The 26,474-nt window shown below is 40.4% G+C and overlaps 1 protein-coding gene across 9 annotated transcripts in view; it reads right to left on the reverse strand.

Moving 5' to 3' along the window:
* Positions 1-26,474, reverse strand: part of LOC141129995 (chymotrypsinogen 2-like) — a 64,020-nt gene that overhangs the window by 14,045 nt on the left and 23,501 nt on the right. For 5 of the 9 annotated variants that reach the window (XM_073618014.1, XM_073618004.1, XM_073617997.1 and 2 more), the window contains exons 2-5: positions 24,121-24,320; positions 16,150-16,253; positions 11,506-11,585; positions 484-553 (exon numbers count right to left, since the gene is read on the reverse strand). In XM_073618014.1, the coding sequence (XP_073474115.1) occupies positions 484-553; positions 11,506-11,585; positions 16,150-16,253; positions 24,121-24,172 (306 nt within the window). In that variant the 5' untranslated portion in view covers positions 24,173-24,320. The remainder of the gene's footprint in view (positions 1-483; positions 554-11,505; positions 11,586-16,149; positions 16,254-24,120; positions 24,321-26,474) is intronic. The other 4 variants (XM_073618017.1, XM_073618020.1, XM_073618023.1 and 1 more) reach the window with 1 other exon arrangement.

A 26,474-nucleotide genomic window follows, 5' to 3' on the forward strand; every position in this document is an offset into this window, starting at 1 on the left:
ACAGCTAGTCCCCCAAGAAAATACTGAACAAAAAAACATACAAGACATAAAAGTGAAAAAAAAAATAAAAATGAATGAATAATAACATTCAAAAAGTGTAAGGCAACAAGGTATGAAAGGTGTGTTAACAGTAAATAAGTGAAAAGGTTAAACACTGACAGAAGAGATATTAGAAATAAACACCACCAGAAGAAAAGAAAAGAAAAGAAAAGAAAAGAAAAGAAAAGAAAAGAAAAGAAAAGAAAAGAAAAGAAAAAAAAGAAAATAATGGGATCCTAAAAAATACAAAAACAAAGACAAAGACAAAGGAATTAAAGGAACCAAAAATAGGGAAATATATATACAGTGTTGCATGAGTAATTGTCATTCAAAGTGTGACAGCGTTAAAAGCTGAAAATTGGCCTGGGCAGGAAGGGGGTGAAAGTGCCCGGTATAAAAGTGGATAAAATACAAAAAAAGTTGCTCTCAGTAATCCGAACTCACTATAATATAGCTCAAGCTCTTTATATCGATCTCAGGAAACACAAGAGGTAGTTCTCCAACTTCGACATATCTGGATTGAAGAGAAAACACAAACTACTGTGAGGATTAGGCGTCTTAACATTTTTAGATATTCTTGGCCTGGATACATTCTGTCCTGGTCTGGATTTCCCAGAACCCACTACCAAAAGCCATGAAGTGTACTCTATATACCAGGGAGGTGCGGTGAGGTGAGTGGCTGGTGAGGGCATTGGCTGGTATCAGAACCAGATACAGATATAGAAAAACTTTATTTGCCATCCATGGATGGAGACTTTTAAAACATATTACAGTCTGAAGGAGAATGCAGTTTACTGTTTCTTCAGTCCAGGGTGTGGAGATCCTGGTATAAGATGTCAAGGATATGGCCTACGCGTTTCGCGGGAAGCTTCCCGCTTCGTCAGGGCCTTTAAAGCAGCACAGAAAGCATGTAATTATTAGAAATGTCCTAAAGATACACACGGGTTACATACGCCGCCATGGTCAGAGCGAGAGCAATAATTCTAGCACTAGACCTCCTCTGTAACTGTAAACATGTAACCTGTACAAATTTTAAAGCGTCACCTATGGAGATTTTTTAAGTACTGAAGTTTGGCGCCATTCCACAAGTGTGCGCAATTTTAAAGCGTGACACGTTGGGTATCTTTTTACTCGGTGTAACATCATCTTTCATAGTATATCCAAAAACTGGGCTAACTTTAGTGTTCAAAAAAAAAGAAAAGAAAGGTGGGACTTTATATGAAGCATACATCCCTGGAGATAACACAATATAAATGAAGGTGTAGGTATATTAGAACTATGAACATTACATGACAACATTGTACAACAACAATTGGCAGTCACTGATTTATTGATATATATAAAATATGACAATAATAAAAATAACATGATAAAATAATGGCATAGTGAGTTCATAATGTAAACATTATAGAGAACCAAGTTCATTGGGATATATAAAATATATGACAATGATATTGATAACATAATGTACTAGTAGCATAATGCGTTCACAATGTACACATTGTAAAAGAACCAATTTCAGTATAGCGTGTCTCCATGGTAGATAACTGTCTCTGATTCATTGGTACAATCCAATTGGTAGAGGTGGTAATTAATAGTATTACAAAGTATGAGCGAGGGGGCATCTATTGGCTCGACGCGTTTCTTGGCTAATACCGCTCTTCAGGAGCAAGTATGGGATAGGTGTCTATAAATATTGAAACACATAATTAATTTGTAGAAAAATAAAATGATAGGTTTTTGTATGGGGAGAGGAGGGGGGAGAAAACCCTATTTACCAGGGCTACTTACAGATATACCAATGAGACTGAGTGCAGGCGTGGAGGGCCGGAGGCCGACCAGAATCAACATCAGTCCTGGGAGCTGAGGTGGATGGACCCGACTGTGGATGGATCACCAGGGGGAGACAATAGTGCCCAGGGATTGGCACCCATGGGTAGAAAAGGAGAAATATGATCCACAAAAATGTAACCATCTATAAAAAAAGGAGGTATATGGTATATTATAGGGTATGACAGTGGATATAATACAATGGGTGACTAGTAAACGAAAGACTAATAAAATGTAAAAAATAAGGATTATTGGTGCAAGGACCATCAATAGTGAGGAAGTAACACAGGGGGTAACCTGGTATGCGGGATAGTAGGGGTATCAGAATAGCCCACAATGTGATAGCAAAGTAAATTAAAAAGATAGAAGTACCAACTACCACCAAAGCTGAGGCAATAAAACCAAAGATAAGGAGGGATTGGGACAATATGTGATTGTAAAAAGTGAAAAGGGAGGGATAAGGGAAGACCAATAGGATTACCTGGAATACAGTGAGGATAATAGGGTCCAATAGTACACCATAGCCATGGGGGTATCAGCCCTAAGAAGAGTATGAATTGACTGGAAGGAGTATAAATACTCCAATTGGGTCATGGGTGTCCACCAACGGCACGATAACGGCCAGTAAGAGGAGAGGGCACCAAAACACCGAGTGGCAGAAGCCAACCCCAGTCCGGGGCCAACTACCTCGTGGAGTATGTCAGATGGATTCAACAGCGCCGGCGTGCCGACGTCACTGATAAGCGACAGTGCGTGAAAGGCGCTGGAAGTGTGACATCGACATGCAATTGGGCTTCCGCCCAGATCCCCGAGCAACCCGAAGGGGAGAAGAGGAAAGGGGAGGGCCCCAGGAGCGCATCGCAGCTCCCGGAACGGAGCAAATAGCGGCCGGATATCAGCCAGCCCAAACCACACCATGGCCCAGCAACATCTAAACAGCATAGCCAGTGGCCATAACAATGTTGGTAAATAATATGTGTCTAAGCTCACTCTAGACCTAAGGTAACATATGACTCTGGATTTGCGATGTGTTTACATTATGAACTCAGTATGCCATTATTTTATCATGTTATTATTATTATTATTGTCATATTTTATATATATCAATAAATCAGTGACTGCCAATTGTTGTTGTACAATGCTGTCATGTAATGTTCATAGTTCTAATATACCTATTACCTCCCATCTTTATTTATATCGTGTTATCTCCAGGGATGTATGCTTCATATAAAGTCCCACCTTTCTTTTGTTTTTTTTTTTTCAAATAATAGGGATGGAGGCTCTTGGCGGTTTATGCTTTGCACTCTCATATGAAGTCCCAACTGGTTGCTTTAGTTTTTATGTAACTTTAGTGTTTGTTTGTTTTTTTTTTTTCTTTATTATTCATGAAACAGTATCTTGAAAAAAAAATGCATTTGAAGAATTGCTGCGCAAATACCGAGTGACATAAAAAGTTGCAACAACCGCCATTTTAATCCCTCAGGTGTCTGCTAAAATATATATATATATATATATATATATATATATATATATATATATATATATATATATATATATATATATAATGTTTGGGGGTTCTGAGCAATTTTCTAGCAAAAAAAATTGATGATTTTTAAACATAGGAGAGAAGCGTCAGAATTGGCCTGAGTGGCAAGGGGTTAATTACCACAAATAAGTGATATATAAATAATTATTATAAATAGTTTTTAAGGTAATTTACTATATTTTCACAATCTGTACTCAAGCAGGTTGATTAACAGATAAATTACTGAAGTTTGAACACAAGAAGGGATAACGGGGGGGACTTTACATGTGCCTCAGTGGAGTATGAGTAATAATTTAGAACACAGTTTTAAAAAGTATAGAAAAACTTTATTTGCCATCCATGGATGGAGACTTTTAAAACATATTACAGTCTGAAGGAGAATACAGTTTACTCTTTCTTCAGTCCAGGGTGTGGAGATCCTGGTATAAGATGTTAGGGATATTGCTTACGCGTTTCACGGGAAGCACCGCTTCGTCAGGGCCTTTAAGGCAGCACAGGAAGCATGTAAATATTAGAAATGTCCTAAAGATACAGAATTACAGAATTAGCAACATTGTAAAGTAATGTTAAGTAAAAAAAAATTATATTACATATACAGCATGTGGATACATTTCTGCACTACCCCTACATCATTGTGGGGCATTTATATTTTTTTCTCCTGGAGGACCTGGTAGGGTTAGGTATCCCCCCGGGCTCCCCATGGGCTCCCCCGGGCTCCCCAGGCTCACGGTTCCTCCCCAACCGACACGCTACCTGCACAGTCCTAAGGTAAACCATGAATGCAATGATCTACGTACAAATAGATCTAACGTGTAGATGTATAGCTAGATTATCCATCTTTCTCCTCCTACCTTTGTTCGATCGTTCTTGTGTCTGTGAGACAACGCTGCACATGGAAAAAACACCTTCTGTAACTGCATTTTTGTTGAAGTTTTATGTTGCTGTACTTGTATTTTATTGATTCGGTAACCATAAATGCCCCACAATGATGTAGGGGTTGTGCAGAAATGTATCCATATGCTGGATATGTAATATACATTTTTTACTTAACGTTACTTTACAATGTGACACTCCGACATCCCGGCAGTATTTGGATCTATATTTCTAGGAGATATAGGTAAGCAGCATTGCCATGGCAACAGAAATTCACCTGCATAATATGTAATTCAGTGTAATGTTATGTATATGATATACAAATTTCAAATTAACTGATTTAATATGATGTGTATATGTGTGTGTTTTCTTGATAGAAAGCTTATACTTCTTAATCAGACAGCATCCCCTGAAGAAGCCCGATACATGGGCGAAACATGTTGGGAAGTTTATCCTGTAATGCTGTAACGTTAGAATTGTGCTAACCTGTATTTGCCAACTGTTATGTTTTAATATTTTTTATTTTGCCTTTCAAAATAAAAAAAATATTTTATCATTATATTTGATATTGCTGTAAATTACTCTGCACCTAAAAAAATCACAATCGTTTCTTGCATATTTACTTTACAATGTAGCTAATTCTGTAATTCTGTATCTTTAGGACATTTATAATATTTACATGTTTTCTGTGCTGCTTTAAAGGCCCTGACGAAGCGGGGCTTCCTGCGAAACGTGTAAGCCGTATCCCTAACATCTTATACCAGGATCTCCACACCCTGGACTGAAGAAAGAGTAAACTGTATTCTCCTTCAGACTGTAATATGTTTTAAAAGTCTCCATCCATGGATGGCAAATAAAGTTTTTCTATACTTTTTAAAATTGTGTTATAAATTATTACTCATACTCCACTGAGGCACATGTAAAGTCCCCCCCGTTATCCCTTCTTGTGTTCAAACTTCAGGAATTTATCCATTAAGCCACCTGCTTGAGTACAGATTGTGAAAATATAGTAAATTACCTTAAAAACAATTTATAATAATTATTTGTATATTACTTATTTATGGTAATTAACCCCTTGCCACCCAGGCCAATTCTGACACTTCTCCCCTACATGTAAAAATCATCATTTTTTTGCTAGAAAAGTACTCAGAACCCCCAAACAATATATATATATTTTTAGCAGACACCTTAGGGATTAAAATGGCGTTTGTTGAAACTATTTATGTCACACGGTATTTGCGCTGCAATTTTTCAAATTCGTTTTTTTTTTTTTTTTTTTAAAAGATACTGTTTCATGCATAAAACAAAAAAAAAAACGAACACTAAAGTTATCCCAATTTTTTTATATACTATGAAAGATGATGTTACGCCGAATAAAAAGATACCCAACACGTCACGCTTTAAAATTGCGCACACACGTGTAATGGCGCCAAACGTCAGTACTTAAAAATCTCCATAGGCGACGCTTTAAAATTTTGTACAGGTTACATGTTTAGAGTTGCAGAGGAGGTCTAGTGCTAGAATTATTGCTCTCGTTCTGACCATGGTGGCGTATGTAACCCGTGTGCATCTTTAGGAGATTTCTAATATTTACATGCTTTCTGTGCTGCTTTAAAGGCCCCGACGAAACGGGAAGCTTCCCACGAAACCCGTAGGACATATCCTTGACATCTCATACCAGGATCTCCACACCCTGGACTGAAGAAACAGTAAACTGTATTCTCCTTCAGACTGTAATATGTTTTAAAAGTCTCCATCCATGGATGGCAAATAAAGTTTTTCTATACTTTTTAAAACTGTGTTCTAAATTATTACTCATACTCCACTGAGGCACATGTAAAGTCCCACTTTATCCCTTCTTGTAGTGGAATCTTGTATCTACCAGGGACAATGCCTCCGTGGAGTTATAATTACTTCACGTCTACCCCCACCCTTATATACTGGAGTTTGAAGTTATAAATTCCAACCAGTCATTTCACAGTAAATAGATAAATAATCAATTATTATGTTATAATAATATATGATTTATCTTGTACCCTTTCAGCAGCAGATTCTCATTCTCCCTCTTAACTGTGTGAGAAAAACATGGGATTGTGGGTAAATCTTATACCCATTAATGTTTTTTTCCTTGTAGATAAGAGGGCTGGGCTGGAAGGGAGCATTTGTCTTTTAGACACGCCCCCTTCTATGACACTGCAGTGAGAAGCGTGGCTCCACTGCAGCATTTTTATTGGACAGCTTTGGCAAACGGTACTTTACCATTGGTCCAAGGCTCCAAGCTGTCCATTGAGCTCAGTGCCTCTGATAAGAAGTGAGGAGAATGCATATGAGCAAATAAAGATCCGGATAGCCGCATTAGATCAATTAGATAAATGACTCCATATTTAGAATGTTTCCAGTCTATAAACCAGAGGCTCTGGATGGGCAGTTGGATAAATGGCTCTGTATTTAGGATGTGTCTGGTCTATAAACTAGAGGCTCTGGATGGATAGTTGGATACATTTCTCTATATTTAGGATGTGTCTGGTCTATAAACCAGAGGCTCGGGATGGACAGTTGGATAAATGACACTATGTTTTGGTTGTATCCGGTCTATGACCCTCAAAGCTCAATTTTTTGGGGGGGTTTTTTTGTTTTCATGGCAGGTGAGGCTCTGCCACCTGCCTCCCCTGACTGCACATCCCTGCTATATACTGGTGGAAGCTAACAGTGGTATGTCAACTAGATAAATGACTCCATATTTAGAATGTATCTGGTCTATAAACCAGAGGCTCTGGATGGACAGTTGGATAAATGATTCTATATTTAGGATGCATCTGGTCTATAAGCCAGAGGCTCTGGATGGACAGTTGGATAAATGGTTCTATATGTAGGATGTATTCAGTCTATAAACCAGAGGCTCTGGATGGGCAGTTGGATAAATGGCTCTATATTTAGGATGTATCTGGTCTATAAACCAGAGGCTCGGGATGGACAGTTGGATAAATAGCTTTATGTTTAGGAAATACAGTGGGGACAGAAAGTATTCAGACCCCCTTACATTTTTCACTGTTTGTTATATTGCAGCCATTTGCTAAAATCATTAAAGTTCATTTTTTTCCCTCATTAATGTACACACAGCACCCCGTATTGTACACACAGCCCCCCATATTGTACACACAGCACCCCATATTGTACACACAGCACCCCATATTGTACACACAGCCCCCCATATTGTACACACAGCACCCCATATTGTACACACAGCATCCCATATTGTACACACAGCCCCCCATATTGTACACACAGCCCCCCATATTGTACACACAGCCCCCCATATTGTACACACAGCACTCCATATTGTACACACAGCACTCCATATTGTACACACAGCACCTCATATTGTACACACAGCACCCCATATTGTACACACAGCACCCCATATTGTACACACAGCACCCCATATTGTACACACAGCACTCCATATTGTACACACAGCACTCCATATTGTACACACAGCACTCCATATTGTACACACAGCACCTCATATTGTACACACAGCACCCCATATTGTACACACAGCACCCCATATTGTACACACAGCACTCCATATTGTACACACAGCACTCCATATTGTACACACAGCACCCCATATTGTACACACAGCACTCCATATTGTACACACAGCACCTCATATTGTACACACAGCACCCCATATTGTACACACAGCCCCCCCATATTATACACACAGCACCCCATATTGTACACACAGCCCCCCATATTGTACACACAGCACTCCATATTGTACACACAGCACCTCATATTGTACACACAGCCCCCCATATTGTACACACAGCACTCCATATTGTACACACAGCACTCCATATTGTACACACCCCCCTTATATTGTACACACAGCACCCCATATTGTACACACAGCACCTCATATTGTACACACAGCTCCCCATATTGTACACACAGCACCCCATATTGTACACACAACCCCTCATATTGTACACACAGCACCCCATATTGTACACACATCACCCCATATTGTACACACAGCACCCCATATTGTACACACAGCACTCCATATTGTACACACAGCACCTCATATTGTACACACAGCCCCCCATATTGTACACACATCACCTCATATTGTACACACAGCACCCCATATTGTACACACAGCCCCCCATATTGTACACACAGCTCCCCATATTGTACACACAGCACCCCATATTGTACACACAGCCCCCCATATTGTACACACATCACCCCATATTGTACACACAGCACCCCATATTGTATACACAGCCCCCCCATATTGTACACACAGCACCCCATATTGTACACACAGCCCCCCATATTGACAGAAAAATACAGAATTGTTGACATTTTTGCAGATTTATTAAAAAAAGAAAAACTGAAATATCACATGGTCCTAAGTATGAAATCACATGGTCCTAAGTATTCAGACCCTTTGCTGTGACACTCATATATATAACTCAGGTGCTGTCCATTTCTTCTGATCATCCTTGAGATGGTTCTACACCTTCATTTGAGTCCAGCTGTGTTTGATTATACTGATTGGACTTGATTAGGAAAGCCACACACCTGTCTATATAAGACCTTACAGCTCACAGTGCATGTCAGAGCAAATGAGAATCATGAGGTCAGACGAACTGCCTGAAGAGCTCAGAGACAGAATTGTGGCAAGGCACAGATCTGGCCAAGGTTACAAAAAAATTATACTGCACTTAAGGTTCCTAAGAGCACAGTGGCCTCCATAATCCTTAAATGGAAGACGTTTGGGACGACCAGAACCCTTCCTAGAGCTGGACGTCCGGCCAAACTGAGCTATCGGGGGAGAAGAGCCTTGGTGAGAGAGGTAAACAAGAACCCAAAGATCACTGTGGCTGAGCTCAAGAGATGCAGTCGGGAGATGGGAGAAAGTTGTAGAAAGTCAACCATCACTGCAGCCCTCCACCAGTCGGGGCTTTATGGCAGAGTGGCCCAACGGAAGCCTCTCCTCAGTGCAAGACACATGAAAGCCCACATGGAGTTTGCTTAAAAACACCTGAAGGACTCCAAGATGGTGAGAAATAAGATTCTCTGGTCTGATGAGACCAAGATAGAACTTTTTGGCCTTAATTCTAAGTGGCATGTGTGGAGAAAACCAGGCACTGCTCATCACCTGTCCAATACAGTCCCAACGATGAAGCATGGTGGTGGCAGCATCATGCTGTGGGGGTGTTTTTCATCTGCAGGGAAAGGACGACTGGTTGCAATCGAGGGAAAGATGAATGCGGCCAAGTACAGGGATATCCTGGCCGAAAACCTTCTCCAGAGTGCTCAGGACCTCAGACTGGGCCGAAGGTTTACCTTCCAACAAGACAATGGCCCTAAGCACACAGCTAAAATAACGAAGGAGTGGCTTCACAACAACTCCGTGACTGTTCTTGAATGGCCCAGCCAGAGCCCTGACTTAAACCCAATTGAGCATCTCTGGAGAGACCTAAAAATGGCCGTCCACCAACGTTTACCATCCCCCCTGACAGAACTGGAGAGGATCTGCAAGGAGGAATGGCAGAGGATCCCCAAATCCAGGCGTGAAAAACTTGTTATATCTTTCCCAAAAAGACTCATGGCTGTATTAGATCAAAAGGGTGCTTCTACTAAATACTGAGCAAAGGGTCTGAATACTTAGGACCATGTGATATTTCAGGTTTTCTTTTTTCATAAATCTGCAAAAATGTCAACAATTCTGTGTTTTTCTGTCAATATGGGGTGCTGTGTGTACAATATGGGGGGCTGTGTGTACAATATGGGGTGCTGTGTGTACAATATGGGGTGCTGTGTGTACAATATGAGGTGCTGTGTGTACAATATGGGGTGCTGTGTGTACAATATGAGGTGCTGTGTGTACAATATGGGGTGCTGTGTGTACAATATGAGGTGCTGTGTGTACAATATGGGGGGCTGTGTGTACAATATGAGGTGCTGTGTGTACAATATGAGGTGCTGTGTGTACAATATGGGGTGCTGTGTGTACAATATGGGGTGCTGTGTGTACAATATGGGGGCTGTGTGTACAATATGGGGCGCTGTGTGTACAATATGGAGTGCTGTGTGTACAATATGGGGTGCTGTGTGTACAATATGAGGTGCTGTGTGTACAATATGAGGTGCTGTGTGTACAATATGGGGGGCTGTGTGTACAATATGGGGTGATGTGTGTATAATATGGGGTGCTGTGTGTACAATATGGGGTGCTGTGTACAATATGGAGTGCTGTGTGTACAATATGGGGGGCTGTGTGTACAATATGGGGTGATGTGTGTACAATATGGGGGGCTGTGTGTACAATATGGGGTGCTGTGTACAATATGGAGTGCTGTGTGTACAATATGGGGGGCTGTGTGTACAATATGGGGTGATGTGTGTACAATATGGGGGGCTGTGTGTACAATATGGGGTGCTGTGTACAATATGGGGTGCTGTGTGTACAATATGGAGTGCTGTGTGTACAATATGGGGTGCTGTGTGTACAATATGGGGTGTTGTGTGTACAATATGGGGGGCTGTGTGTACAATATGGGGTGCTGTGTGTACAATATGAGGTGCTGTGTGTACAATATGGGGTGCTGTGTGTACAATATGGGGGGCTGTGTGTACAATATGGGGTGATGTGTGTACAATATGGGGTGCTGTGTGTACAATATGGGGTGCTGTGTGTATAATATGGGGTGCTGTGTGTACAATATGGGGGGCTGTGTGTACAATATGGGGGGCTGTGTGTATAATATGGGGTGCTGTGTGTACAATATGGGGGGCTGTGTGTACAATATGGGGGGCTGTGTGTACAATATGGGGTGCTGTGTGTACAATATGGGGTGCTGTGTGTACATTAATGAGGAAAAAATGAACTTAAATGATTTTAGCAAATGGCTGCAATATAACAAAGAGTGAAAAAATTAAGGGGGTCTGAATACTTTCCGTCCCCACTGTATCTGGTCTATAAACCAGAGGCTCTGGATGGACAGTTGGATAAATGGTTCTATATTTAGGATGTATCTGGTCTATAAACCAGAGGCTCTGGAAGGACAGTTGGATAAATGGTTCTATAATTAGGATGTATCCGGTCTATAGACCAGAGGCTCCGGAAGGACAAATTACTATTGAAGCATTGGAGTGAACACTGACTTTGTAGGAGAATATTATCATATAAGACTCACGTGGGTCCGCAGTGGGCAGCAGTGACAACCCAGAGTTTCTTTATAATAGATCCACCGCAAAAGAGAGATTGAGGGTTGGTCTGTGGGAGAAGAATCATGAAGTCATTATTTTATATACAGACCACTTCACCTACCCCATGGAGAAAAGGACCCGCCATTCTGGACTCCAAAACTTTCCTTTAGCTTAAGATCCCATAACTACAGTGCCTTTAAAAAGTAGTCATACCCCTTGAAATTTTAAACATTTTGTCATGTTACAACCAAAAACGTAAATGTATTTTATTGGGATTTTATGTGATAGACCAAGACAAAGTGGTACATAATTGTGAAGTGGAAGGAAAATGATAAATGTTTTATTAATAAATATGTGAAAAGTGTGGGGGGGGGGCATTTTTATTCAGCCCCCTTTACTCTGATACCCCTAACTAAAATCTAGTGGATCCAATTGCCTTCAGAAGTCACCTAATTAGTAAATAGATTCCACCTTTGTGTAATTTAATCTCAGTATAAATACAGCTGTTCTGTGAAGCCCTCAGAGGTTTGTTAGAGAACCTTAGTGAACAAACAGCTTCATGAAGGACAAGGAACACACCAGACAGGTCAGGGATAAAGTTGTGGAGAAGTATAAAGGAGGGTTAGGTTATAAAAAAATATCCCAAGCTTTGAACATCTCATGGAGCTCTGTTCAATCCATCTTTGAAAAATGGAAAGAGTATGGCACAACTGCAAGCAGGCATGTACTGGCCATTGGGACTACAGGGAGTTTCCCAGGGGGGCCGATGGCTCAGTGGGCCGCTTTCAGTGACAGTGGACCGCTGCCTCCCTCCGGTCCTCTGTCCCCCCCCCCGCCGCAGTGCTCACCTCCTCTCCCTGGCTAGTTATGCAGCGCGCCTGAATACAGACATGATGCTCAGGAGTCAACACTGAGAAACTCATCATACGATCTGGAAGGAGGGCGGCCTCACTTTCCTGCCTAATCTTGTCCCATTGGGGTGGGGGGCACCAAACTGATTCTTTGCCCCAGGTGAAATAATGTCTAGCTTCCCCACTGGTACTGTCTATAAGAGAAATAATGTAGAACGGCTAATGGCTAGTGGGGGGGGGGCTTGGGTGGCAAGCCGTCATGGGAGAGACCTGTCAAAGTGGGCCAGTCTGGATGAAGTCCAGGGCCAAATTTTTGTCCCAGTCCAGCCCTGACTGCAAGCCTACCAAGACATGGCCGTCCACCTAAACTGACCAGCCGGGCAAGGAGAGCATTCATCAGAGAAGCAGCCAAGAGGTCCATGGTAACTCTGGAGGAGCTGCAGAGATCCACAACTCAGGTGGGAGAATTTGTCCACAGGACAACTTTTAGTCGTGTTCTCCACAAATCTGCCCTTTATGGAAGAGTAACAAGAAGAAAGACATTGGTTAAAGAAATCCATAAGAAGTCCTGTTTGCAGTTTGTGAGAAGCCATGTGGAGGACACAACAAACATGTGGAAGAAGGTGATCTGGTCAGATGAGACCAAAATTTAGCTTTTTGGCCCAAAAGCAAAATGCTATGTATGGTGGAAAACTAACACAGCACATCACCCTGAACACACCATCCCCACCGTGAAACATGGTGGTGGTAGCATCACGTTGTGGGGATGCTTTTCTTCAGCAGGGACAGGGAAGCTGGTCAGAGTTGATGGGAAAATGGATGGAGCCAAATACAGGACAATCTTAGAAGAAAACCTGTTAGAGTCTGCAAAAACTTGAGACTGGGGCGGAGGTTCACCTTCCAGCAGGACAACGACCCGAAACATCCAGCCAGAGCTACAATGGAATGGTTTAGACCAAAGCATATTCATGTGTTAGAATGGCCCAGTCACAGTCCAGACCTAAATCACATTGAGAATCTGTGGCAAGACTTGAAAATTGCTGTTCACAGTCGCTCTCCATCCAATCTGACAGAGCTTGAGCTATTTTGCAAAGAAGAAGAATGGGCAGAAATGTCCCTCTCTAGATGTGCAAAGCTGGTAGAGACATCCCCAAAAAGACTTGTAGAGAAAGGGGGTTCTACAAAGTATTGACTCGGGGGGGCGCCATACAAATGCCCCCCCCCCCCACAGTTTTCACGTATTTATTTGTAAAAAAAATGTGAAAAGCATTTATCATTCTCTTTTCACTTCACAATTATGTGCCACTCTGTGTTCGTTTATCACTTGAAATCCCAGTAAAATACATTTACGTTTTTGGTTGTAACATGACAAAATGTGGAACATTTCAAGGGGTGTGAATACTTTTTCAAGGCACTGTAATTATCTAGGCAGTCAGACATCCTGCTAACACTGGCAGAAATCCAAAGCAGCACCTTCAGCCCTCCTATTGGTTATATGTATCCATGCCAGCAAGACTGTATTCTTTTCTTGGAATATAGAGAGGTTTTGCCATTGGGGATAGAAGGAGAAAGCTTCTACACATATCTTCACTCTTTGATGTTTGGCAGGCGTCTACCTTCTCAGTTTGCCAACGGCTCATCTCCTAGGTACTTCTAGTGCCATCTTATGCCCCTTGACATTCTTTGACGTAACACATTTTCTTACCTACCCCTCCACCCCTTTACTGAAGGTGAGCTTTGGAGAAGGTCACAAGGGAGATTCTAGAGAGCAGGAGGTCTTGGGATTATTGGAGAGGACGGCTTGAGTGATATATTGAGACAAGACTGGAGATGTTAATTGGGTTGTGTATGGCTTGGTATGTTGTTGTTAGCATTTAGAATGTTTTTGTTGGGGAATTGGAAGCCAGTGGAGGGATTGGCAGAGAGGGGTGGAGGACACTGAATAGAAGCCAGTGGAGGGACTGGCAGAAAGGGGTGGAGGACACAACATGGAAGCTAGTAGAGGGATTGGTATAGAGGGGTGTAAGATACTGAGTGGAGGCCAGTGGAGGGATTGGTATAGAGGGGTGGAGGACATTGAATGGAAGCCAGTGAGGGACTGGCAAAGAATCCCTTGATAAGGGAGCTGAAATAGTCAAGGTGAGTGATAACAAAGGAGTGATTGGCAGAGAGAGATGGAGGACACTAAATGGAAGCCAGTGGAGTGGTAGGCAGGTAGGGGTGGAGGACACTGAATGGAATCCAGTGGAGGGGCTGGCAGAGAGGGGTGGAGGACACTGAATGGAAGCCAGTGGAGGCACTGGCAGAGAGGGGTGGAGGACACTGATTGGAGGCCAGTGGAGGGATTGGCATAGAGGGGTGGAGGACATTGAATTAAAGCCAGTGAAGGGATTGGCATAAAGGGGTGGAGGACCATAAATGGAAGCCAGTGGAGGGATTGACAAAAAGGGGTCGAGGACATTGAATGGAAGCCAGTAGAGGGATTGGCAGAGAGGGGCGGAGGACACTGAATGGAAGCCAGTGGAGTGATTGGCAGATAGGGGTGGAGGACACTCAATGAAGGCCAGTGGAGGGATTGGCAGAGAGGGCTGGAGGACACTGAATGGAAGCCAGTGGAGGGACTGGCAGAGAGGGGTGGAGGACACTAAGTGGAAGCCAGTAGAGGGATTGGTCTAGATGAGTGGAGGAAACTGAGTGGAGGCCAGTGGAGGGATTGGCATAGAGGGGTGGAGGACATTGAATGGAAGCCAGTGAAGAGATTGGCAAAGAATCCCTTGAGAAGGGAGCTGCAATAGTCAAGGTAAGAGATAACAAGGGAGTGATTGGCAGAGAGAGATGGAGGACACTGAATGGAAGCCAGTGGAGTGATTGGCAGATAGGGGTGGAGGACACTGAATGGAATCCAGTGGAAGGATTGGCAGAGAGGAGTGGAGGACACTGAGTGGAAGCCAGTGGAGGGATTGGCAGAGAGGGGTGGAGGACACTGAATGGAATCCAGTGGAAGGATTGGCAGAGAGGAGTGGAGAACACTGAATGGAAGCCAGTGAAGGGGCTGACAAAGAGGGGTGGAGGACACTGAATGGAGGCCATTGGAGGGATTGGCAGAGAAAAGTGGCAGACATGGCATGGAACCCAGTGGAAAGATTGGCAGAGACCCTGAGAAGCTGGTAAGCGAAATGACCATGGGAATAGCAATCATGATAGACTAAAGGGAGGATAGCCTTTGCTGAGGCAGTCGTATGAGAAGGGAGCTAGCAATAGTCAAGGTGAGTGATAACAAAGGAGTGAATGAGTAGCTTAGTGGTTTCATTGGCTGAGAAGGGGCAGATTTTGAAGATAATGTTGAGGTGAAGTCTACAAAGTTAGGACAGTGATTGGATTTGGGGCTGAAAGGATAGGCCAGAGTCCAGAATTGCACATAGCACCCTGCCATGAGGGGGGGGACTTATAGTTGTATTATTGCTCTTTATTGAAAGTAAGGGTGGTGGGCATGGGTAGGGGAGGGGTGGGCGAGAATTATGAGCTCAGTTTTAGAAAGATTGAGTTTGAAGAAGTGGTGTGGTGTGATACTGATTTGTCAGTTAGTAAGTTAGTAATGTGAGAGAAGACTGAAGGTGTGCGGTGGGGAATAGAGAGATAGATTTGTGTGTCATTAGCATAGAGCTGGTACTGGGAGCCGTAGAAGGTTATCAAATGACAAAATGAGGAGGTGTGGATAGAGAAGAGAAGGGTTCCAGGGACAGAGCCTTGGGGGACCCCTACAGAAAGAAGTGATTGTACCTGAATATACTTATGCCATGGCCCAAAACCAGGGACGATGTTTTTACCATTCACAGGCCTTTCGTAACCAGAGATAAGGGGCCTGATGACAGGAATGCCGAAACCTGAGAAAATAAACACATTCCTATTATAACTGCCAGTAATACATTGTTACACACTACCATATAATACAACGCAACATCTATATACTGTATATGCATAGTTCCACGCTTAGGTGTAAATATGGCTGCTGCCTCCCCTGGAAACTTCACCACGTGAAGTAGAGTGCAATATAAAGAGGTAGGTGGCACTGCCAAGAGACTTAGTAATAGATTGACCAAAGCGATCTTGAAAATGTTCTAAAGTGCATGTGCAAGTGCAAATTGTTACCAAGACAATGATCCTATTGTGCCAAAAACATCATCAATAAAAATAGAGGAAAAAGGGGCGCATGCGCGGAGGCTAGCGGGACGGACATGTCAGGCTAGAGCTCCGCTCCGTGAGGGGAAGAAAGCCGACACACACTGACAGCCCGCCGTCATAAAACTACAATAAACTAAGGCATTTACTCCTGAGAGGTGAGGGGAACATTTTAATACTAAAATGGTGCTGGGGGGTGCCAGAAATAAGACAAAACAGACCCCCAATAGCGGCACACAAGCGCGGAATATCACAAAGAAAGCGCCAGTCACCTCAGGCAAATTTACCTCAGAGAGGAGTAATAAGCCAAAGATGTCACAAATTATCTCCCCTGGGGACTCTGATTCAGAGACTGATTTAACTGTATCACATACAACAATTCAAGAATCTGTAGTTCCCACTAGCATAATGAAACAATTCGAAAAAATGCTTAATAAAGCTCTAAAGAAAACCTCAGAGCAAATAACTACTAATTTAACCAAAGAAATTAGAGAATTAGGACAACGCACAGCCTCACTGGAGCTTAAAATGGAGGAAATTGAAAGCACTAACCAAGAATTTATAACTGAAATTGACCTTCTGAAGGAAGAAAATATAACATTGCAGAACAGACTGGAAGATTATGAGAATCGCGCTAGAAGATCAAACCTGCGATTCAGAGGGATACCAGAATCGGTCATAGATCTTCAAGCAACTATAACAGCATTATGCCAAGAACTATTGCCAGGAATACCATTAGAAAGGATGGAAATGGACAGAGTGCATAGGGCTCTCATGCCCAAAAAAGTAGACGGACCCCCGCGTGATATAATAGCAAAATTCCATTTTTACCGGACAAAGGAACAGCTCTTAAATGCAGCTAGAGAAAAAAACAATCTCATGTTTCAAGGAAATAATTACCAACTCTTTGCTGATCTCTCCCAACTAACAATAACTAAGAGGAGATTAATGAAACCACATTTAATGGAATTACAACGCCATAATATAAAATACCAATGGGGCTTCCCTTTTTCTGTAAGATTCACCCACCAAGGCACTAGAGTATCCTGCAGAACAGCTGATGAACTCCAACAAGCACTTCAAGACCTCAATTTAATTGATGGGAATTCATCTAATACTGCTACAAGAAGAAGGTCAGCTTCAGCCTCCTCCATCCACAATGCAACACATTCTGAGGCAAGAAATGGAAATTACCATTCGCATAAAAGAGGAAGATTTGCAACTTCACCCCAAGGACAAGATGACTCCATGGACTGAGTAAATTCTTACATAACATAAAATTCTTCAATTTTTGTTAATATAATTCATTTTTAGGGCTAAGAAAAATTTAAGGGATGCTTTAATTTTGCATATTATCCCACATAAACAACAGGATATATATCTCATAAATTGAGATGCATTAAAAATGCTAAATAAATTTATATATCTCTACGAATTATTTCTGAAAGTTTATTTTAGTAATAATTTATTATTCCACTTGATCCCTTTTATTTTTTATTTTTTTTATCTTCAGATTCAATGTCAATATTTATTGAATCTGTAGCTCAAATCAAATATTTTTTTTTTCTTATATCTGAAATATTGGAAATTGTCCTTTTAACTTCCCAGCCTAAGATCCATTATTGCTTATGAACTAGGTAGTTATGGGTCTTTCACTTGTTATTGTTATCTAGTAGCAGTTTTTTGAGTTACTTTGTAATTATATAGTAATTTTCAGTTTTGAAACTAAATAACAAAGTTTGTGAGTATCTCATTTTCAATGTTATGAACAAACTTTGGTTACACCATTACTGTGAATAATCTTTTTCATTACTTTAGCTTTATAAAATATATTTCTGAGAGATTTCTCCTCTCATTTCATTTATTATTATATTATCTTAGACCTTAATTTATATATGCCTCGAAATATATAGATAGGGCTAGAACTATTACATCCCTGAGATGTATATTATACTTCTTAGGCGATTCCCCAGTGCACGGATGCTTCATGTGCCCCAACATGCTTTCCTCGGATCCCCACATTAATATGTTGGGACTCGAAGAAGGTCCTTTATCCCCTGATGGAGAGTTTTACTCCTCATCACGGGCAATCTTTGTACTCTTATGTGTTTTTACTGTACTAGCATGCTATATAACAATTTATGTTTCTATTTTCTTTTTTAAGTTAAATTATTCTGAACTTTCTTATCCTTTTCTCCCTTTCCTGTCCGCGAAGGTAAGTCCAATTATCACTGAACTAAGTTTATCTCATAAACTATATTTAGCTGACGGAATCTTCTGACATGCCTCCTTTAAATATATTTTCACTAAATGTCCAAGGTTTCAATGTTCCGCACAAGCGAACAAAAGCATTTAGGTCCTTTCAAGCTAAAAAGGCACATATTGTATGTCTCCAAGAAACGCATTTTACACAATCTAAAACTCCCACCTTTTTCAGTAAATCCTACCCACAAGTGTTTACAGCTTCAGCTAACATCAAAAAACGAGGTACTCTCATAGCATTCCATCGTACTACACCATTCACGTTACACTCTGAAATCAAAGATCCAGAAGGACGTTATCTAATATTAACAGGATATCTAATGGACACCCCTATAACAGTGGTTTCCTATTACGCCCCCAACCGTCAACCTCTATCATTTTTATCACATCTTTTTCAAGTTATAATTACACACAAAATGGGTTCCATTTTTGTATGCGGTGATTCCAATCATGTACTACTCCCATTTCTAGACAAAACCCCATATATCACACCAAAATACAAAACTAAATGGTCTCTCTCTCAGCTTCTTTCCAGACACAAATTGGTTGATTCCTGGAGAGAATCTAATCCAACAAGAAGAAATTACACATATTTCTCAAATCCGCATAAAACATTTAGCCGTATAGACCATATATTTATAACAATAGGTATGGCACCAGAAATAATCATGTCCAACATCATTCCCATTCCTTGGTCGGATCATAATGCGGTATGTACCACTATTGCTTCTATTATACCTAGAGCTCATGATCCTACTTGGTACCTCCCTGACTCAATACTTAAACATCCGATTCACCGCAAAACCATTGAATTAGCATTAAAGGAATATTTAAAGATCAATACCAGTATAGACATATCCTCTCTTACACTATGGGAAGCACATAAGCCGGTCCTTAGAGGTATTTTTCAACAACAATCAGGAATTCTTAAAAGGGAGGGTAAAAATTTGGCAAAACGATTAGAAACGGAATTTAATTCAGCGTATATGTCCTTTCAAAATAATCCTACTCCTTCTGCTAGAACACAATTAGAAAAAACACGACTAGAATATGATCTCTTTCTCACAAACTCCGCTGATAAATCAATTCGTAGAACTAAACATACTTTTTATGTGAAATCTAACAAACATGGTACTTTACTAGCTAAGGCTTTAAAATCCATTAATAAATCTTTCAAACCTATAAAACTTAAAATGGGTAATAATGTATACACTAGTAATCCACAAAAAATAGTACAGAAATTCAAATCACATCTAAAAGATCTATATACTGAAACAAATACATTCAACACTGATGAGGCAGATTCCTTTTTCTCCCAAATAAATATCCCTCAATTGACTGAAGCACAAAAAACACAATTAGAAAACAATATTACAGTTAAAGATGTTACAGAAGCCATTAAGGACTTAAAAATAAATAAAAGACCGGGTCCTGACGGATATTCAGCATTGTATTATAAAAGTTACAGTGATATTATTTCTCCTATACTCGCAGAAGCGTTTAATGACCTCTTAAATAACAAATCATTCCGTCAAGAGTCCTTAATGGCTACTATCTGTATGATCCCGAAACCACAATCAGATGACTCCCTTAGCATAAACTATCGCCCTATATCTATGATAAACATTGATATTAAAATATTAGCGAAAATTTTAGCAGCTCGGCTAAAAAAGATTATTGGAACACTTATTCATAGAGACCAGGTAGGCTTTATGCCTTCACGTCAGGCCAGTGATAATATACGTAGAGCAGTCCTGTTGGCACACATTGCAAAAACACGCAATATTCCTGCTTGTTTTCTCTCCCTTGATATCAAAAGAGCCTTTGACTCTATCGCCTGGAACTATATGCAATATACATTACAGAAATGGGGTTTTGGTCCAAACTACACTAACTGGATATTTGCACTGTACAACAAACCAAAAGCATACGTCAAATATGCTGGCTATAAATCTGACTCTTTTGATATTGAACGAGGTACTAGACAGGGATGCCCACTCTCTCCTTTACTTTTCGCCCTTCTTATAGAACCACTAGCACAAAAAATTAGAAATGAACCGACAATTACTGGAATTGAAGTAGCAGGTTGTCATCATAAACTTTGTTTATTCGCTGATGACATTCTCTTATTTCTTTCCTCGCCACAAGTGTCTGGACCTAATCTTATGCCAACTCTCAATAATTTTGCTGCAATTTCAGGTCTTTACATTAATCCAAAAAAATGTCTAGCTCTAAATATATCCCTTTCGAATCTGGAACTATCTTCTGCAAAAATTGCACTCCCATTTATATGGAATGACAAATCAATCCCATACCTCGGTGTACAACTTACTTCATTATTATCTGACTTATTTTCAGCCAACTATCCTCAGACATTTAAAAAATTATCAAATATGATTGATTCTTGGTCTCACCTTCCAATTTCGTGGTTTGGTAGAATAAATGCTATCAAAATGACATTGTTACCTAAATTACTTTATTTGTTTAGAGTTTTACCAATTCCAATCCCAACACATTATCTGAGAATTATACAAAGGAAAACAATGTCATTCATCTGGGGATCTTCCAAACCACGAATTCAGCAAAATACACTTTTTTTAACTAAAACAAATGGGGGCTTAGGGTGTCCTAATTTTGCATACTATTACAGGGCTGCTCATTTAGCGAGTATTGCAAAATATCATGCTCATCACGAGGTTCCACTTTGGGTATCTATTGAAGCTGCCGAATGTGATCCTATTTCTATTTCCAACTTACTCTGGTTGTCTTCAAAACATCGCAAAAAAATACGAAACCCGGTTACCAAGCATTTTATTTCCCTCTGGGATAGATTCAAATATAAAAATCAATTACAATCCTTACATAATCCTTTACTCTCTTTTTTCAAAAATCCTGCTTTTTACCCTGCATGGGTATACCCCAAATCCTTCAAAGAATGGACATCTAGAGATGTAACTCATATGTACAAATTTGTAAATTCTTCATCATTCATTTCTTTTCCGAATTTATGTGAAATGTATAATATACCACAATCGGAGTTGTTCAGATACCTCCAAATAAAAAACTTTTTCGCACCATTATTAAATGCTGTAACTTCTCTAACCCACTTGTCCACTTTTGAAGCTATTTGTAAGAATAACCCACATTCTAGAGGTACTATTTCTGTACTATATGCACATGCACTGGCTCCTACTAATCACAATGAACCACAATATATACAGAAATGGGAAAAAGACTTAAATAGAAAACTGAATAGATCTGAATGGAATCAAATATGGTCTTCAACTAAAGCAGCATCACTTAATATATTGGAGCTTGAAGCAAGCTATAAAGTGTTAACAAGATGGTACTTAGTACCAGCAAGAGTGGCAAAATATGTACCAAACTATTCAGCGCAATGCTTTAGGGGATGCGCTGAATTGGGAACGTTTTTTCACATTTGGTGGTTGTGTCCAAAAGCTCAAATATATTGGAAAGAAATTTTTTATATAGCATCTAAATTATTTGATAAGTTCATTCCCTTTGATCCAGCAATAGCACTAATTAATCTAAAACCTGATAATTTAACACATGCCCAATTCAAATTGTTAATGCAACTATTTACAGCGGCGAAACAAACAATAGCAAGAGCATGGAAAACTTCTAATTTAATCGTAAAAGAAGCATTAGTTAAAATGAACAATACTATGACCCATGCTAAAATGATAGCTATTGACATGGACACGATCCCTAAGTTTGAAAGAACGTGGAAACCCTGGATAACTTATTATATACCACAAACCTTTGATAATCAAGTATTATTGCCGTGGTAACTTGAATGAAGAAAATTAAAATGTATGCTTCTTTATATAGTAGTAATAGATTATAGTCTTACCTCGCGGACCTCTCCACTCTACCCTCTCTTCTCTACCTCCTTTCCTCTTTCTTTTAAGTTAGTTTTTATTTATTTTTATTTTATGGTATATTTTTTTATTTCATAATACCTTTACTGTCTTATTTATATAATTTTTTTTTTTTTTTTTCATATTTTTCAATCAACAGTCTCTTTAAAATTGTTAAGATTATAATAAAAGTCTATTATTAATACAACAATATACAATATACTGAACAAGGCTTATATATTACCTTTAATATTTTAATTTGTTCTTGATATTAATATATTATTTCTATGGAAGCAATATTTGATTATTTATGTATTTACACTTAACCATCTTCTATAAGACTGTATTATAACTACTATATGTCAATTGTACAATGTTATTTCCATACTACATTATATAATAAAATATTTTGACAAGGAAAAATAGAGGAAAAAATGTGGTTTTTAAAAGTGCAAATAGTGCTATGTGCCCAAAAAAATCTTCATCCATAAACAGAATAAAGTGCTGATAAGAATATATATCTATATATAGATATATATCTATATATAGATATATATATAAATCATTGGGAGTGCACTAAAAGTTCTCACAGCATTATTTCATCCAGCTAATTGCTTAGTTAGAATAACATGTGCCCCCAGTGGTCAAAATGGGGAACTTCCAGACACAATGGGGAACTTCCAGACACAGTCTGCCCACTATATCAAATCCAGATACTACCTTGTAAAACGATGTGAATTATATGCAATAATCGCTATGTACCAAAATCTTCATCCATAAACAAACTATTGAAGTGCTAGTAAAGGAAATATATGTGTATAAAAAGCAACACAAAATAAATGTGTAATATCCTGTAATAGTCTGAAGTGACTTGTGCAATCAATGTCCATAAACGTGACTCTAACATCTGTGCAAAAAGTGATCAACACTCGTGCTCCCCTCTCAGGTTCCACACTCACCAGATAGCTGCACCCCTACAGGGGTAAGACGCATATAGTCAGATCAGCCTTTGTTTCAGGTATCCAATGCAGGAACCTCTTCCATGGTGTGTTAAATCACGGGATATCAACATATGGATGGATGGAAAGGAAGGACACTCATAGTGTAAATGTCCAGTCCTTCCCATAAGATAATAACATCATCTATGTATCTTCGATAGAATTTTAATTGTGGTCATTCACTCTCATAGATGTGTTCCTCCTCCCACATGTTCATAAAAATGTTGGCGACACTGGGAGCGTAACGAGCTTCCATTGCCACCCCCTTAGTCCAAACATAATAGTTATTTTTGTACCAAAATAGTTACTCTCCATAGCCATTTTGAGACCCTCAAGAATCAACCCAATCTGTTCTGGGTCTCTGTATATAGGGCTCATCCCTACATACAGTATGTTACAATGTGCCACAAACATACAATGCGTGTACTCACCATAGGCTCCACTGAGCAGGACCAGGCAGGACAGGACCCACAGGATTGACATTTTCTGATATTCTTGGCTATGATGACAATTGTAACGTCTGTTCAGCTTACATACACTCAGTCAGCCAATAAGGGGAGAGCTCCAGGCTTGCTATAAGGACAATTTTCATACACCTATCCGGATACCTTGAGCAAATTTGGCAAGCCTGCTATGGAAGAAAAGATATAAGGAATCAGGTGTGACAGGAGAAGGTTACTTGTAAAGACTATCACTGAGTTTTGAATTTCCAGATTATTCCATTTATCACAGTACATCAATTACATATTATTATCACACATAATGCCAAGATTTTTCACAGCACTTTACAAAATGGGGACAGGATAGGCCTCTTTGAAGGGAAGGGTTTTCAAAAACCACCTCCAGGAGAACAGAGTAGGAGATAATCAGACAGACTGGGGTAAGAATTTCCAGAAAATGGGAAAGGCTCAGGAGAAGTTCTGGAATTGGCCATGCAAAGAGGTAACAAGGAAATTAGACAGCAGAAGGGTCTTGGGAGAAGCAAAGAAAATGGTTTGGTTGGACTTGTGATGTAGCTGGGTGCAGAGTTTCTGACAACTTTGTAGGTTGTTTTTAGTATCTTGACCTTTATTAGTTGGGTGAGCGTAAGCCCATGTAGGGATTGGCAGAGAGGGGTGGTGGACACTGAACAACTGGTAAGATGGTGAGTCTGGCAGCAGCATTCATGATGAGCTTAAGAGGGGGAAGCCTCTGTAGAGGTAGACCAATGAGCAGGGAATTGCAATAGTCGAGGCAAAAGATAACCAGAGAAAGAATTAGTAGGTTTGTGGTTTTATTGGCTAAGATGGGGTCTATTTTGGAGATGTTACAAAGATGGAGGCAGAATGATCTGGACATTATTTGGATGTGTGTTTCAGGGGCATTACAGAGCCCAAAGGGCATTGTGGTGTACTCAGACAAACTGGACGCAAAATGTTGTCTTTCATTCATCTACCCCCAGGACTCGTAGAAGTTAAGCTTGGTGAAAACCTTAGAGGACCTCAATTTTTGGAAATCCTTGGGAACTAATAGGAGTTGCTAATGTCTTTATTGTTACTTTGTTGAGGACCATGTAATTGATAAAAGGGTAAGGAGGCAGGTCATTCCTTTCCACAGATATTGTGATTGTGCCCCAAGGAGAAGCAGTATTAATGAACCTTTTTCAATATTCTCATCAATAATCATCTGATAAAGGGACAATTCAGATGTATGGAATCTGGGTAGAAGTTCAACTGAACAATAATAAATACAGTGTGGAAGAGAGTCTGACCCTTTCTTGTCAAATATTTTTAAGTATCCATATTAAACGACTGGGGGCATCACCAATTTTTTTATGTTCTCACAGAGAAGGCTCCCAGAGTTATTAATGAGCCGAACACCCCCCTGTTCGGATCGCACCAGAACATGCGAACAGGCAAAAAATTCCTTCGAACATGCGAACACCATTAAAGTCTATGGGACACGAACATGAATAATCAAAAGTGCTAATTTTAAAGGCTTACTTGCAAGTTATTGTCATAAAAAGTGTTTGGGGACCTGGGTCCTGCCCCAGGGGACATGGTTCAATGCAAAAAAAGTTTTAAAAACGGACGTTTTTTCGGGAGCAGTGATTTTAATAATGCTTAAAGTGATACAATAAAAGTGTAATATCCCTTTAAATTTCATACCTGGGGGGTGTCTATAGTATGCCTGTAAAGGGGCGCACGTTTCCCGTGTTTAGAACAGTCTGACAGCAAAATGACATTTCAAAGAAAAAAAAGTCAATTAAAACTACTCGCAGCTATTAATGAATTGTCGGTCCAACAATACACCTAAAAGTCCATTGATAAAAATGGCATGGGATTTCCCCACAGGGGAACCCCGAACCAAAATTAAAAAAAAATGGCATGGGGGCCCCCCTAAATTCCATACCAGGCCCTTCAGGTTTGGTATGGATAGTAAGGGGAACCCCGGCCAAAATGTAAAAAAAAAATGGTGTGGGGTCCCCGCCCAAATTTTTTTTAAAATGGCGTGGGGGTGGGGTCCCCCCAAAAATCCATACCAGATCCTTATCTGAGCACGCAACCTGGCAGGCCGCAGGAAAAGAGATGGGGATGAGAGAGCGGCCTCCTCCCCACCTGAACCTTACCAGGCCACATGCCCTCAACATTGGGAGGGTGCTTTGGTGTAGCCCCCCAAAGCACCTTGTCCCCATGTTGATGCAGACAAGGGCCTCATCCCCACAACCCTTGCCCGGTGGTTGTGGGGGTCTGCGGGCAGGGGACTTATTGGAATCTGGAAGCCCCCTTTAACAAGGGGACCCCCA

Source organism: Aquarana catesbeiana, linkage group LG01 (assembly GCF_042186555.1).
Source record: "Aquarana catesbeiana isolate 2022-GZ linkage group LG01, ASM4218655v1, whole genome shotgun sequence".
Taxonomy (NCBI): domain Eukaryota; kingdom Metazoa; phylum Chordata; class Amphibia; order Anura; family Ranidae; genus Aquarana; species Aquarana catesbeiana.